At 38.6% G+C, this 14,982-nt stretch overlaps 1 protein-coding gene and 2 non-coding genes across 3 annotated transcripts; all 3 read right to left on the bottom strand.

The window, feature by feature from the left end:
• Positions 1-1,984: 1,984 nt before the first annotated feature.
• On the bottom strand, positions 1,985-2,056 carry TRNAE-CUC. Its single transcript has one exon. It is a non-coding gene; the product is annotated as a tRNA-Glu (tRNA).
• Positions 2,057-4,252: 2,196 nt separating this feature from the next.
• TRNAE-CUC lies at positions 4,253-4,324 on the bottom strand. The gene has a single exon. It is a non-coding gene; the product is annotated as a tRNA-Glu (tRNA).
• Positions 4,325-4,411: 87 nt separating this feature from the next.
• Positions 4,412-14,385, bottom strand: LOC100893063 (cholinesterase 2). Its single transcript, XM_011676506.2, has 10 exons — positions 14,286-14,385; positions 13,521-13,771; positions 10,013-10,172; positions 9,424-9,501; positions 8,561-8,679; positions 7,435-7,602; positions 6,163-6,492; positions 5,455-5,753; positions 4,774-4,935; positions 4,412-4,502 (listed from the first exon to the last, which is right to left on the bottom strand). The coding sequence occupies exons 1-10, from the start codon at positions 14,383-14,385 to the stop codon at positions 4,412-4,414; spliced, it is 1,758 nt and encodes a 585-aa protein (XP_011674808.2).
• Positions 14,386-14,982: the final 597 nt, after the last annotated feature.

The raw sequence follows: 14,982 nt of genomic DNA, 5'->3' as shown, positions 1-14,982 counted from the left end.
TGTATCATTAGAATTATTCATATCGTTTTATTACATCTTGGGAAATACAGTAGTACGCGTTCAAGCTTTTAGAACTTTTTGGGGTGGGGTGTTTGTATGAAAGAAGCGTTTGGAACTTATATATGCACATGATGTATGCAGGCGCGTACGCAGGATTTTTTGAAGGGGGAGGGGGGGGGGGTTTAACATTTATAAATCGGGCCAAAAATTTCACAACGACTCAGCCGACCGCTGAATAAGCGGGGGGGGGGGGGTGAGGTCAGTTTTTTTTAGGTCAGCCATGGGAATATATATATATATATTTTTTTTAATAAATTTAAAAAAATAAAAAAAAATACCAAAGGGGGGTTAACCCCCCCCCCCCCCCCCCTGTGTACGCGCCTGTATGTATGTCTTTCCCTCTGAAAAAATATCGATCGCGATCACTTTGAAAGAGCAGGAAGTCTATTCATGAGTTAAGAACTATTGTTTAGAGCATTTAATATTTTAAGGAGGATCCCTCATTAACCACTATGGATTATGTCATCTAATGAACCGACATTCCTTTCACCGGCCTGTTTGCGTATGAAGATGGAGCTGGGGGATTATTCCTATGATAGAAAACAATAGCCGGATTATCTGAACTACGGCCTGCCCACTTTGCATTCGCTTTGTTATGATCTGCAAAAAACTGTGAAGAAACAGGAAGTCTATTCATGTGTTTGATTTTCGAACCCATCAGCTGCAATGTTTTGTTTGCATCCACTGAATATCTAGCTTCAGGTGTTTGTATATCATCATGAGATGGAGAAATATAACGCGGACATTAAGAAGAAGCTAAAAATAAAGGGAGAGTTAAAGTCATTTCATACATTTTCTTGGATATGGAAATAACTTTAAGCATGATACATTGTATGTTAAATAAACTATACATATTTTCTATATAATTTTCGTAATTATATAATTCCTTAAAACTCGCATGATACAGATACGAAACCTATATTCATGTAGATATATCATTTCCTTTAAACAAAAGTTTCATAATTAAACTTCAAATTCCTTGTATTCATCTAAACCTCTTATAATTTATATGGAACTTGATTTATTACTGATAGATTATGTTGTAATCTTCTCAGAATATTATATATCAATATATATTTTATTACATTCCCCCCCCCCCCCCCCACAAGAGTAGGGCGTTTTATAGAATAATAGCGCAGTATATTTGTCTTCGAAGGCCTTTAAAAAAAGATGTTGCATTGCCCTTTGCGACCGACCAAAAATATGTTTTGGCACCTAAAGGGCAATCAACGTTTTTTTTTTGTCTTCCTTTTTTAGGCCTAACAACAGCTATTGAGTGACAATAATAATGAGTGATGTATCAATATATGACTCTTTAAATTCTTTGAAAGTTCTGAGCATATATATACTTCATCTGTCAAGAATTTATCATACTGTCACAATCACGTCATGAAAGTGGTAAGACGATTTTGTTCCGATGATATGGGAACATTCAATTTCCAGAGTTGGTTCTTAGCAGTGATTTGTCATCTTATCATGTTTGTAATACTTTTATTTTATGCGTGTTCACAATGTTACAATTCATTGGAGTTAAATTTACATGAAAAGGAATATAATATTACACATCATTTTCAATTTTACAATCCATTTTAATTGACTTCACATGAAAAAGAATATAACTATGTTTTATCGAAGACAAGTTGCAACTATTATACAGTTTAAAGAATCAACACACAAAGGTGATGCAACATAAGCATAGAGCTTTAATATCTAATATATGACAAATAAAATTCCTATTTACATTCAACGTGGACATTTTCATTCAACATTAAAACGTGGACCAAGGCTGGGATATAAGCGTTCCAGAAGTTACAGATGTCTGCTCTAAGGGCTCGGTCAGAAGGGAACCCTGGTTCGAGCCTCAGGTAGTCTATATCTGGCAGAGTGAATCTGGACCAGCTGGGTTTAAAGCAAAAAGCTCTGCTTCCCACACCGGGAATCGAACCCGGGCCACGGCGGTGAGAGCGCCGGATCCTAACCACTAGACCATATGGGATTTCTTGCAATTTCAGAAGTTCAATGTTGATCTATAGAGCCTCTTCACTAGCACCGCGTGCATCGATGATCTGGCCACAACATCTCATTGTCACGTTGAACTCTATCTTTATGCAGGGGGAGATGAATCCTGTTGAAATCTCGACTGTTTGGGCAATTTACCTCATATTTAGATAATGATTGATCGCTTCTTGATCTTGTTATCTCTTATCCACAACAGACATGTTCTGTCAAACTGATAACGGACGAAAATGATGAACTAAAACATAATTGAAATTAAATATGTTTACCATGGCCTTTGATACCCTCAGAGGTTCCTTCATTCATCCACGATAATCTCTCATTTACTTGTTCGTAGGTCTTTAAGCACCACAAATATAGCCAAAACACTGAAAATGCTCATCTTTCACGTGGGTAGTTAATAATGTCTAATAAATTACAATTACACAGTTATGCCATTTATACAGTCTCTAGTTTCTCATCTAAAATACAACTTAATAATTCTCACATCCATACCCCAAAAAAAGATTTATATGTAACATACACTGTCGCTCATATAGGTGGAATATTTTTGTTTTACTCCAATTTATGGAATTATTTTAAAAGTAATTTAAAAATAATAGATTTAGATAATAGTATACATTCTCAGATTTTATTGAATAATAATTTGATAATGTGTATTTTGTGTGACTGCTAAAGCATGTGTATGCTACTATGCTTATCAACTAGGGGACCTATGCCCTTAAGTCATAAATGACAGTGATGAGGAGTAATGCCCTACAAAAGGGCACTAATACGGTATAGCACATCGACACGGTTTTGATCCTGGGGTCTTACAGTTACGAGGCCATTGCTTTGTCACTGAACCATTACTGTACGCAGCGGGGGCTAGGGTAGGGGGCAGTTTCCATAAATTAAAAAAACGAAGAAAATGCAATAAATTTTTCAATAATTTATTGCATTTTACCCCGGTCCCCAACATAAAAAAATCTTCTGTGTGTCCATGCCTTGAGCCATAAATTGGGGTAAAACAAAAATATTCCACCTATATGAGCGACAGTGTAAAATACAAATGATAGAATACACAACGTTGATAAATTTGTGATAAAACTATTCATAATTCAAAGAAAATAAATAACTTCGAAGGAATTTAAATTCACGCCCATTCGAAAATGTTACAACCTTTAAGTCATATGTTAACCATTAAAATGATATTCATTGCATTGGTAAAGTGGGGTCTGCTTGCTATTCATTAAGGACTGCTATTCATATAAAGAAGAGGGGGTCACTATTCATAAAGAAATAAGGACCGTTATTCATGAGGACCGCTATTCATAACGTGAGATGAGGGTCGCTATTCATGAACACGAAGAAGGGGCGCTATTCATAATTTATGTTGGGGTCACTACTCATAAAGACCACTGTTTAAAGTACAAAATGAGGGTTTCTAGTCATAATGCGAGAAGAGGGTCACTATTCATAATATGGAATGAGGGTCGCTATTCATAATAAGAAATGAGGGTCGCTATTCATAATACGGAATGAGAGTCGCTATTCATTATACGGAATGAGGGTGGCTATTCAAAACAAATATCAAATAAGCAATGAACAAAATACTAATAACAAATTAATATATTGGATGGGAGACACCCCCACGACTGTGGCGTAGCTGCGAGGGGGGGACCTAAGGCCCCGAATAATTGTCTTTTTAAAAGTATATTTTACATTTTATCTATTATATCAAGACATCCCCCGCTCCTGTGGTGACGAAAAAATAAGTAAAACATAAAAAAACATATAATCCTATCTTTTTTACGCATGTTCACAATTTCACAATTCTGTGGAGTTAACATCATATGAAAAAGAATAAAATATAAAAAATCATTTACAATTTTACAATCCATTTGAATCGACATGAAAATGAATATAACAATGTTTTATCAAAGACAGTTTGCAACTATTATACAGTTTTAAAAATGAACACAGAAATCTTTACAACACCTGACAAATACAATTCTTACAGGGCTGTAAACTATTTACATTCAACATTCAACATGGACCAAGGCTAGGATACAAGCGTTCCAGAAGTTACAGGTGTCTGCTCTGAGGGCTCGGTCAGAAGGGAACCCCGGTTCGAGATTCAGGTAGTCCAATTTGGTTTCCCTGGTGAGTTGGGCGTTAAAGCAAAATACTGTACTTCCCACACCGGGAATCGAACCCGGGCCACGGCGGTGAGAGCGCCGGATCCTAACCACTAGACCATATGGGATTTCTTGAAATAACAGTAGTTCAATGTTTTCATGTTTGTAATCATTTTTCATCCCACCATTTTTGTGGATGAGATCGTCGAATGTTTTCACTGATCCAGCTTGACGTAGACCATGAGGTGTGGCCCGGTCGATGATATCGATGAGTCGAAGTACTCACGCTCGTCGAAGACATATCCACTGTTCAAAATCAAACGAAGAGATAATTCATGAGATGAGCACGATTTGTGTTTATCCCATTTTAATTCATTATGTAGCACACTGTTGTCCAAAAAGTTGGTAATAAATGCAATATAATTATTATCTATCCGCCGTGGATCTAATTTCGTATTTGAAATTGAAATTTGACCATTTGTGAAACAGAAGACAGGATTTGAATCTCTGATATTTTTTTTTACACATCGTACTTTCAAAAAGAATATTCCATAATCGATCAAAAAACCAATCTTACTTACCTGACACCTGGACCAAGGCTGGGATATAAGCGTTCCAGAAGTTACAAGTGCCTGCTCTGAGGGCTCGGTCAGAAGGGAACCCTGGTTCGAGCTTCAGGTAGTCCATATCGGGCAGAGTGAATCTGGACCAGTTGGGTTTCCCTGGTGGATTAGGATTTCTTGATGGGTGGAGATGGATTGGTCAGAGGGAGAAGGATAGCAAAACAAAAGCATGTTAGTAATGTTAAAATGCGAATGACGGAAGGGGTGGGGTTGGGAACAGAAAAAGTGAGAGCCACAAGATGACGAAAGGACGGACGAAAACATTACATAAAAAGAGAGGGAGTTGAAAAGAGAGTTAGATCAAATGATGTATACAAGAAAAAAGGAGATTGCTAGAACTTAAGCGCTGAAATACATATACAGTTGTAATTACGCTGTTCTCTTTCAATAAATCTCAATGATAAGCGGGTCGTGTAAATATAAAATCCCTTTTATGCAAATTTAATGATGAAAATTTGGTTAAACTTATTAGGCCTTGATTTCACTCTTCAATATCTCAGAACTAGCACCATGTCATGAGACAATGACAACATTTACACTCTACTTTTCCACCTTTTTCGTAGGCAGAGAGGAGACCGGGGGTGCGAAAGATTTTTTATATATTAATGGATTATGATTATTGTTTTACGTCCTACCCCGTCTTCGCGAAGTTGCTCCAGTAACTCATTACGTCGGCCATGAACACCTTCTCTACCGGTGGAAGCTGCGGGCGGCTATCACTGATGTCGGGTATGAACGACCACCCGAAGACGAACTGGAACTCCTCCCCGTGGGTGACGCCGAGCCAGCCCGGTCCGATGTCTCTCGGGGTGAGCTCGTAGACGGAGGCGGATGGGACGTGCGTCATTTGATACAGGTAGACGTCGCCGCCATCTTGTGTTGCGTAGGCACGGCTGAGTGTGTCGGCAGGTGCTACAAAGGTCTGGTCTGTGATCTTCATCATGTTCATGGAGGGTATAAACAAATTTACACAATGTAATCCTCGTCTTCCAATTGCACAACAAACACGTACTCAAACATTTCATTATTAAGATGATGACGCGCATGGCGCTGACTGTGACGACACGACGGCGATACGTATGATAATGAAGAAGATGGTGATGATTATAAGGATGATGATGAAGACGACGATGAGAGTTAACGATATTGATGATGATGACTATGGTGATGGTGATGGCGGAGATGATGATGGTGATAATGATGAGTTTTGAAATTTAGCTAAAGATTTGTGATTCCAATTTTGTAATTTGAATCTTTGATAGATCATTAAAGATTCTTGGTCTGTTGTGATTATGCAATTTCATAACGAGACACCCGTCATGAAGACAAAAATAACTAGTTACCTGGGCAACAAATGCATCGAGATAGTCCGCTTCCGGGTCATCTGCCTCTTTCCAATTGAGATACTCCTGATCCATCGACCTCAAAATGATGTCATTGGTCAACCCGTATGTGTATCTCCCATGCCATACGTCGTACAAATCGCGATACATGTTTGGCTTCTCGTTGCTGTTGATGTCTCGGGGGAAGGCAGACAAGGCCCAAGCCGTGCCCTCATCATGGTTCGTTCCGATGAGGATGTTGGTCCGTTTGAACTGGCCCGTTTGGACCAGGACCTCGGGGTGGTCGGGGAGGAAGACGCCGTCGATCACCGGTGCTGAGAGGAAAATCAACTACATGTATGAAATGAAGGAAACGATATTATAATTATTTAATTTCGAGGTCTTAAATAGCGTATCCGGACACCTACCCTCCGGACAACTACCCCCTAGGATAGTTGACCGGGGGGTGATGTCCTAGAGGAAGGTTGTCGTAGGGGTGGTTGTCTGGGGGTGGTTATCCGGGTGGTAGTTATCCGGGGGTAGTTATCCGGGGGTAGTTGTCCGGGGGTAGTTGTCCCAGGGGGTAGTCGTCCTAGAGAGTGGTTGTCCTAGGGGGTAATTGTCCTAGGGGGTATCTGACTGGGGTGGTTATCCGGGAGTGCATGTCCAGGGGGTAGGTGTCCTAAAACCCTGTAATAGATTCTTTATAACTTGCATTACGGTGTAATGTATGCCCTAAAATGCGCTGGGAAGTAAACTAATAACAGAAGGAAGAGCTGAGATATGAGATTACAATAGCACTTCAGAAGAGTATACAATTAAACTTTTCTTAGTGGTCATCTCTCTTTAAAGGTCACCTGTCTATAGTGGCCATATATTTTTTCTCTGACTAGCTGTTTGTTATTGCCGATTAATCGCCGAACAACTGCCAACCATTCGCCAATATTTCCACGAGTGGTTGCAAATTAGTTTACAAAATGTTAAATATTGAGTGATCGGAAACATTTCTTCTCGGCAACTGCCTTACAGCCGTTCGCCCACTCTACATTTTAGGAAATTGGTTGTTGATGGTATTGGTCGCAGCTCTTTTCTTTTCTTTTTTTTTATATATTTTTTTTTTTTGGGGGGGGGGGTGTCGAATATCGGCAATCGGCCATACACCTAGTATGAACTAGTCTGAAATAAGAAAATTAAGAAAGTCAAAAAATGAAGTAACATCGTGTCATCATAGCATTGTACCGTTGACAGAAGTATTTTCTTATTCTGGTACATTTCCAGAATAGCTCAACTTACAGATAATGAACTAGCCAGGATCTGAGACGTTGATTTCGTCCTCAGACAAGAAATAAGGGAACGGCTTGATGTTGTTCTGCATCCCAGATTCTCTCCAACCAGAAAAGCTTCCTTACGCGATCTCTCTTTGTCATCCGTGTAAGCAAAAGGAGTTAGTGTACTTCCACTCTGAAATAAAGGAGATTTTTAATAACGATTGCAACTATTCTGGTAACTTAAGGGGCACACTCGGTCGCTACCCCCCTTAAACTCGGTGGACTTACTGAACTACGAGAGCAGAAAATATGTCATCCTTAATTATTTTCGCTTGTGTCCCGGCCCTTATTACATTTAGACATATGCTTTAAAATAAATTTGCATTGTTATAACGAACGACCAAATTGATCCTGTGCTATGTTTAGTTTTATAGTATTGCAGGACTTGCTTTCATAGTACTGTATATGCATATATATAATTTCAGCAGAATAGCAAAACTTTCTTGTAATGATAGGCACATGATGAATATTGAAAAGAAACACATCTACATGTCAAGCTCTAATCGCAGAAAGGTACCCCCCCCCCCCTTTCCATCAAGATTAACGCACCTTTGACCCGTCAGCCCGGGATAAGTCATGACAACAGCAGCTGCCTTCCACTGTAAATGTACTTTGATCATGGAATAGAACGTTTAGGTGCTCGAAAAATTCATTGATTTCATTACATTAACATATTCACCTTTGAGTCGTAGACGTCTGGAACTGATAAGATATTGTTTTGAAACGGATACGAATATAAAGTGCACACATTTTAAACAAATCAAAATTATAAAGAAGTCTGAAAATAATCGCTCTTTAACGCCCATCCACCCCTCCTCCCTTCTCGCTTTCTCTCTCTCTCTCTCTCTCTCTCTCTCTCTCTCTCTCTCTCTCTCTCTCTTACTCCCTTTTTATTACCTTACTTCTATCGCCCTCTTGTCCTACTCCATTATTTTTTATTTTCTTTCTTCACCGTGTGTGTCTTATACAATTATTATTGACTAGTTAAATATTTACTTTCTCCTATTATGTTGTCACTTTTAAATGACAGGGTTTCAACTTTCAATGCATGGAACAACATGGATTCAAATCGATTTTACAACTCCTCTTACCTGCATTATAGCGTATTTAAAGAGTGGCTGACTGAGGGGTGAGAGAAGATGAAGCCCGATGCTTGTTGCTCCAGCACTCTGTCCAAAGAGGGTCACTCGAGTTGGGTCTCCACCAAAATCTGTTTAATTAAACAAAAAATTAGAAAAAAAGAAGAAGAAGACAGTAGCAGTTTTAATATGAGTATTGCTGTAATCACAACGCAATACATATATAATCTACTATGAGAATATAACGATGGCGCCTTTATCATCAGGGCCCCTTTGCACAAAACTTACCATTGATGGTAACTTTGCCATCAATGGTAACTACCATGGAAACCTTGATTTTTGATTGGCTGTTGAGCCATGTTACCATGGTAGTTGCCATTGATGGCAAAGTTCCCATCAATGGTAAGTTTTTTTGCAATGGGCCCAGTTTCCATTACTGAAGATCATGAGCATGGTCCAATGACGTAACAATTTTTTAAATTGTTTTCATCGTCTATTTCACGGTACTATAACTTTTTTTTTCTAGAATTGTTTTTCTATAGTTGTCATTGCTGTTGATGTTTTCAAAAACTAAACGGTGCCATGAGCATTGAAAAATTAAGGTGATAGGATTTAAAAAAACAGACTAATCATTTTGAGTAGATTATGCTGAGCACAATGCCTTAAGGGAAGGACGGTGTCCTAGCATGCATACATGGCTACCCTCTCGGTAAATACCCAGACTATTTATCATGCCAAAATGATAGGGTAAGGAACTTTACTCCTCTTGGACATTTAAGCAACACATGCAGACTATTTCCAATCCATATCCGTTTTACCGCTAGTAAACGTGAATGATTTGTCTTACGGATAGGTATATTGTATACTTTCCTTACTTTGAATATTATCCTGAACCCACTGTAGAGCCATGATCTGGTCCATCATGCCAAAATTTCCTGGAGCCGATTCGTCACCTGTTGGCAGACGACGAAGAAATTTGAAAAAAAATAAGAGAAGTGTAATCATTATCAAACCACAGCAATACTTTGTATTGTTATTTGATAGGGAATACTTATACTAATATCTGAATATTTTCTAGGTAAATCAACAGTTACGTGTTATTTGTCATTATTTGTAAGGATCTTTAAATTAAATCATTAATAAGTATGCATTTTATAAACTATCATCCTCTCTCTCTCTCTTTCTCTCTCTCTCTTTTTTTTTCTCTCTCTCTCTCGCTCTCTCTCTCGCTCTCTCTCTCTCTCTCTCTATCTCTCTCTCTCTTTGTAGTTCTTTCCGCCCGTCCCTCCATTCCTCGTTCACTTATTCTCTCTCCTTCACTCACTACTTGTCCATCATTTTTTCTTACTCTCTCTGTCTCTTATTCGGTTTTGGTAAAATTCAAGATTCATATTCTATCTGAATTTGTTTGTAATGGAAGAACCCCAACCCATTTTTTTTTCGTAAGAAAAAAATCCAACTTACCTGTACTGAGGAATCCAAACGGACCCAATCGATAGTTGATTGTAACCACAATGACGTCACCAAAAGCAGCCAATGGGGTACCGCTGTACCAGAGACGCCCTCCCGCGCCTGCGTTATATGCTCCTCCGTGGATCCAAACCATGACGGCCTTAAAATCGGTCTTGATGGTAAGAAAATATAAAGATATAAAATGGAAGACAAAGAGGGAGAGACCGAGAGAGATAGGCAGACATACAGACAGAGGCAGAGACAGACATAGGCAGAGGCAGAGGGGGGGGGGGGGGAATAAGTAAAACCGAAGTCTCAGATGACTTCCTTGATGTTATTGCAGGAGATGATAGTAGCGTAGCTACTGGAGTGCATGCCCCTTACATTAATGTCCCAAGAAAGGGGCAAGTGAGATCGTGAGAAACGTATGATACATAACGTTCATCGTTCCCAAGTCCCTGTACAACTATCTAAATTTAGGGGGACTGCCCCCTCCCCCATCTCTCCCTCCACGTAGCACAAGTGTCCCCTCAGTGACTTTCCCACGCTACACCATGTGTGTTTAAAGGTACTATGTCCCATTTGCAGGCCCAAAAAATGAAAAAGTTAAATTCCAACTGCATTTGAAAGATAATACTAATTTAGAACTTCCTTAAAAAAGGTGGGGCTTGAAAATGTCTTCAAGTGGGAAAAAAACGACTATTAGTTGTCAAATCGACTTTAGGGCTATAGAGCCCAAAAGTAATAGTCTTGATTTTCAGACAATTGTACCGAATGGTCATACGTTTTATGCTGCGCAAAGATTCAATCAGTTTAATCTTGGCCATCACAAGAAATGGGTTATTGATGTAGACAAAATGCTGAAAAAAGCCAGCCAGTCAATCAATAGTGTCTGACAGTGAAGTCTAGCGAGTAAACAGGTTTTCTTGCATAATTTGAATATGAGGACACTGCTAACGTTTAAATTTTACAGATAGGACATACATGACATATTCATAATTCCTGCAAAGTTTTACAGAATTTGAGGTTGGCTGCAAAAGGGACATAGTACCTTTAAGTCCTCCTTCTTCTTTCATTCTGCAATCTGATATTTTTTCTCAAAAGCTCGAACTGAGATTCTTATTTCTTAAGTTTTAAAGTTTGCGAGAGAGCCAAGGGATTAAACAAAATATCTAGAAATAGCCCTCCACCCCCTGTAGACTTAAGATTTATATTTAGCACTGTTTCTTTCATTTAATCAGCAAACATTGAACATCCCGTTATAGAGAGAGAATGAGAACAGACTGATCTTGTTCTTTTAATCGTTTTAGTTTGCACGTGATCTTTTCTGTAATCAGTCATATTTGTTCCCCTTGTTTACAGATCTAGTATTGTCCACTTAAGCAAAATTTGTTGTCAAATTTATCAGATAACAGAATCTGCTTTACATGGTCAGGACAAAGGTATTTCATTGGTACAGTGGCAACCTTGATTATGTAAAGTTATCTGGACATAGATTGGACATTGTCTTTTAAATTATCATTGTCCGATGTCCAACACCCCCCCCCCCCCGTCACTGGCTATTTCCCAACGGTAAGTTCTTAACAACTATTTCAACAAGTAATTAAACTTCATTTAAGCCATAATAACTTTAAAGTAGATATTCATTGATTTTAAATCTAGCTTTATTTTCATTATTGCAAAGTTGAAACTTTGATTCGAAAAGGTTATCAAAATTCAATGCTTGGAAACATTCGAAGTATGATTATTATAAATTACAAAACGCTTAAATACAGCCCCGGCATAGCTCCTGAATAGCTCCCCGAACGCTGCTGAGATGTGTGAGATCACAGCAGGGACATCATTTGCACAAGCAGACGATGTCCCATGACATCTCACACATTTTCAGTGCCTGTGTTTTCATCTTCTCTTGAGTTCTTTCTCTTACTTCACTACCGTCAGGCTAAATGTATAATCTATTACCTCACTCTAAACCCCGCGCATGGTTTTATTTTGATGACAAATGCCGCGATACAAAAATAAAGGAATCTGTCGCTTGTAAACAAAATAAGACGCCATTGTATATTCAGCTGCAGACACCGCGGTATGTTCGGCGTTTTAAGAGGGAACAAATGCCGTCCTTAATATCAATCCGGGGGCTTTTCAATTTGAAAGTCTGGTTTCTTTGATTGTTAATTAACCCCTATCCTGTGTATTTACAAGCAAAAGATTTTAGTTATCAGAATCGGGTCATGTCCCCTTTTGATCGGTTTAACGTGCCAGTACATTTATATACACTAAACTCATTATAATTTGACAAATAATAGCTTTGCAATTATGTTCATTCTTTATGGGATGTCGTCTGCTTGAGCAGTATTGGTCCCTGTTGTGACGTCATTAAAACATCGTTATTTTTCTGGTGAATCTCTCGTATATCGCAGCTGCTATGGAGGTGGTTGTATTTTTATTTTTATAAATCACCCGAAATGTAGCTGACCTCAAACTTGTACGATGGCCATCTGTTAGCTTACCAGTTTCTAGTGATACATTAGTTGACATATTTGTGATTTTCTTTGAATTTCACCTTTAATAATAACTTTAAAGTTTAAGCAGCAGTTAAAAAGAATACGGGCGATCATGGTCAATTTAGAACCCTTGTGGCATATTTACGGACAGAAACGATAAGTATGGGTCCCCTGGTTGTGTTCATGTACTCCATTTAAAGGGCCGCTCTAACACAACTAACATAGCCTTTCATAACATGAATACACGTCTACTTATTAATATTCCAGACTATCATTTTTCAGAAAATCTCTAAATTGACGAAAAATGATAACAGACATCCATTTTTCGCAGTTCTCACGCTTGCTAGGCTACGCCCTTCGAAAAAGGATAATACGGTCATGTGGCTTGATGACGCATTTGACGTCATTGCGGGCATGTCCGATTTGATAATTTCATAACTAGGAATGACGAAATTGCCAGAAACGTATACTGGAATTATCAAGTGCATATCATTTTCGGATAAATGTTTTTTTTCCAATTAATATCATAGTTTGCCTTTTGAAAGGCATTTTTAATGCCTAAATCACCCTCATTTTCAACAGAGAGGCGCCTGCAGTGACCTCAAATACGTCATCACAGAAACTGGGCTTTTTTGCGCGCGTTCTGAGTCGTCAATTTTAAAGCTAGATACCAGAATTATTGATGATTTCTAAGAAAAATCATTGTCGTGTTCGGAATCTCCGTCAAAAATTATTCTACATGTCTTTTTTTTCATTTTTAGCCCGCTTTGGTTAGCGTGGCTCTTCAAATATAAGACCCAATAGGGATCCTTAATGTTTCTTCGGTGTGTATTTTTGTTTTTGTTTCAATTAGCACCTCAAAAGTGACTTTCTCATTATAGCTATAGTCCTGACTTTTTTATTTCCTCTTTGATACCTAGATCCGCCCCTGAAATCTGTTAGGAAATTGATTTCCCAATCTCTTTCAATATTACAAGAAGAAGACTACAAATTGAAAAGAATGTCCGAAAACTCACCACCGGTTGGGGTACGTAAACATTAAGGTACAAGCAGTCCTCGTCCTTCCCCGACCGTCTGCCGGGAAGGATCTGGGGACACATCGGTCTGACGTACGTGGCGTTCCACACGCCCTCCCATGGTTTCTTCGGCTCTGGGTTAGCAAAGCGAAGTCGACCTACGGGCGGTTCGGAGAACGCGATGCCGAGATAGACGTCGATGTCCCGATCAACGCGCAGGTACACGTTCTCCGTTAAGTGGTCGGTAAATCCTGAATGAAGGTCGGGGGGGGGGGATGATGCTCGATATTAGATTTGTTTAAGTATTAATATATTTCTCATGTGCAGTGACACTTGAAAATGTTGTCAGCCCTGAAATATTGCACCGTCGAAATATGATTAATGTTAGACAGGACGAGGAGGAAAAGTAAATTGGAAACATGGGCAGTGTTGGTGCTGTTGAGGGTTGACCATATTTCTCTTTGGAGACCCACTTTTCTTTATGTTACTTTGTACTCAATATTCCAATAGTCACATGGTTTGCACTATTAAAATCATCGTTGTGTGTGCAATTAGGTGAGAAAAGGATACATTTTATTGCTGATTACTTTCCCATAATTTCTGCTCTTCCTATATTTTGACATCGGAGTCACCATGGTCATGACTCAATGAATCAACTATGAAATTTATTATCATAATCATGCTTATGACGTTAAATGAGTCAGCACAAAACTATATTTATATCAACACGAGTTTGAACAGAAATCATCTTAGTTTCTAGCTTACCTTCTACAGGTCCATTTGTTGTCTCTACGATGGGACCCGCCCGTGTGATGGTAAGGAGACACAATGTCCAGATGGCTCCTAAAATACTCAATACATCCATGATAGTTAATTATATTATGATGTACAGCTGGAAGACTCGGATTTATATGTGTAACGATTGAACGATTGATATGCTTTTGTGGGAAACTGGGATACCATTACGTAATAAATCATCGCTAGTTACAAACCGAGTGCCTGGCTACTAATAAGGTCGAGGGGGTACCAATACGTTAATCTTCCAATTAAAAGATATGTTATCAAATTATTTGCATGATTGCGATTGGTTTGTTGGTGGAGTCGAGTGGCCTTGATTAAACAATACTCGAATCCGCCAAATAACTGGTTGTCAACAACATGAATCGAATTCAGTGATTTATTTGACCAATATCAGCATTATAATTGATTACTACAATTGATTTTAATGCAACAGCAATAGGACATTTATATTCCACTTTTAATCGTTATTATTAAGAAGGGTGGAAACAGGTTAGCAATTTATCGACTCCATAGAAAGGCAGTGCTGGAAAAAGACTTAGTCTCGAGAATTTAAAGACCAGATTAAATGTTCTTTAGGGAAATACATTTAATTTCAGCTTTAAGTGTGTATTTACCGGATATTTTTGAACATGAATACACCCTTCTTATCCAGGGTTGGACG

This window comes from Strongylocentrotus purpuratus, unplaced genomic scaffold (genome assembly GCF_000002235.5).
Source record: "Strongylocentrotus purpuratus isolate Spur 01 unplaced genomic scaffold, Spur_5.0 spur5_scaffold_6, whole genome shotgun sequence".
In the NCBI taxonomy this organism is placed as follows: domain Eukaryota; kingdom Metazoa; phylum Echinodermata; class Echinoidea; order Camarodonta; family Strongylocentrotidae; genus Strongylocentrotus; species Strongylocentrotus purpuratus.
The sequence above is the reverse complement of the archived record's forward strand: the minus strand, read 5'-3'. Positions and strand labels throughout refer to the sequence as shown.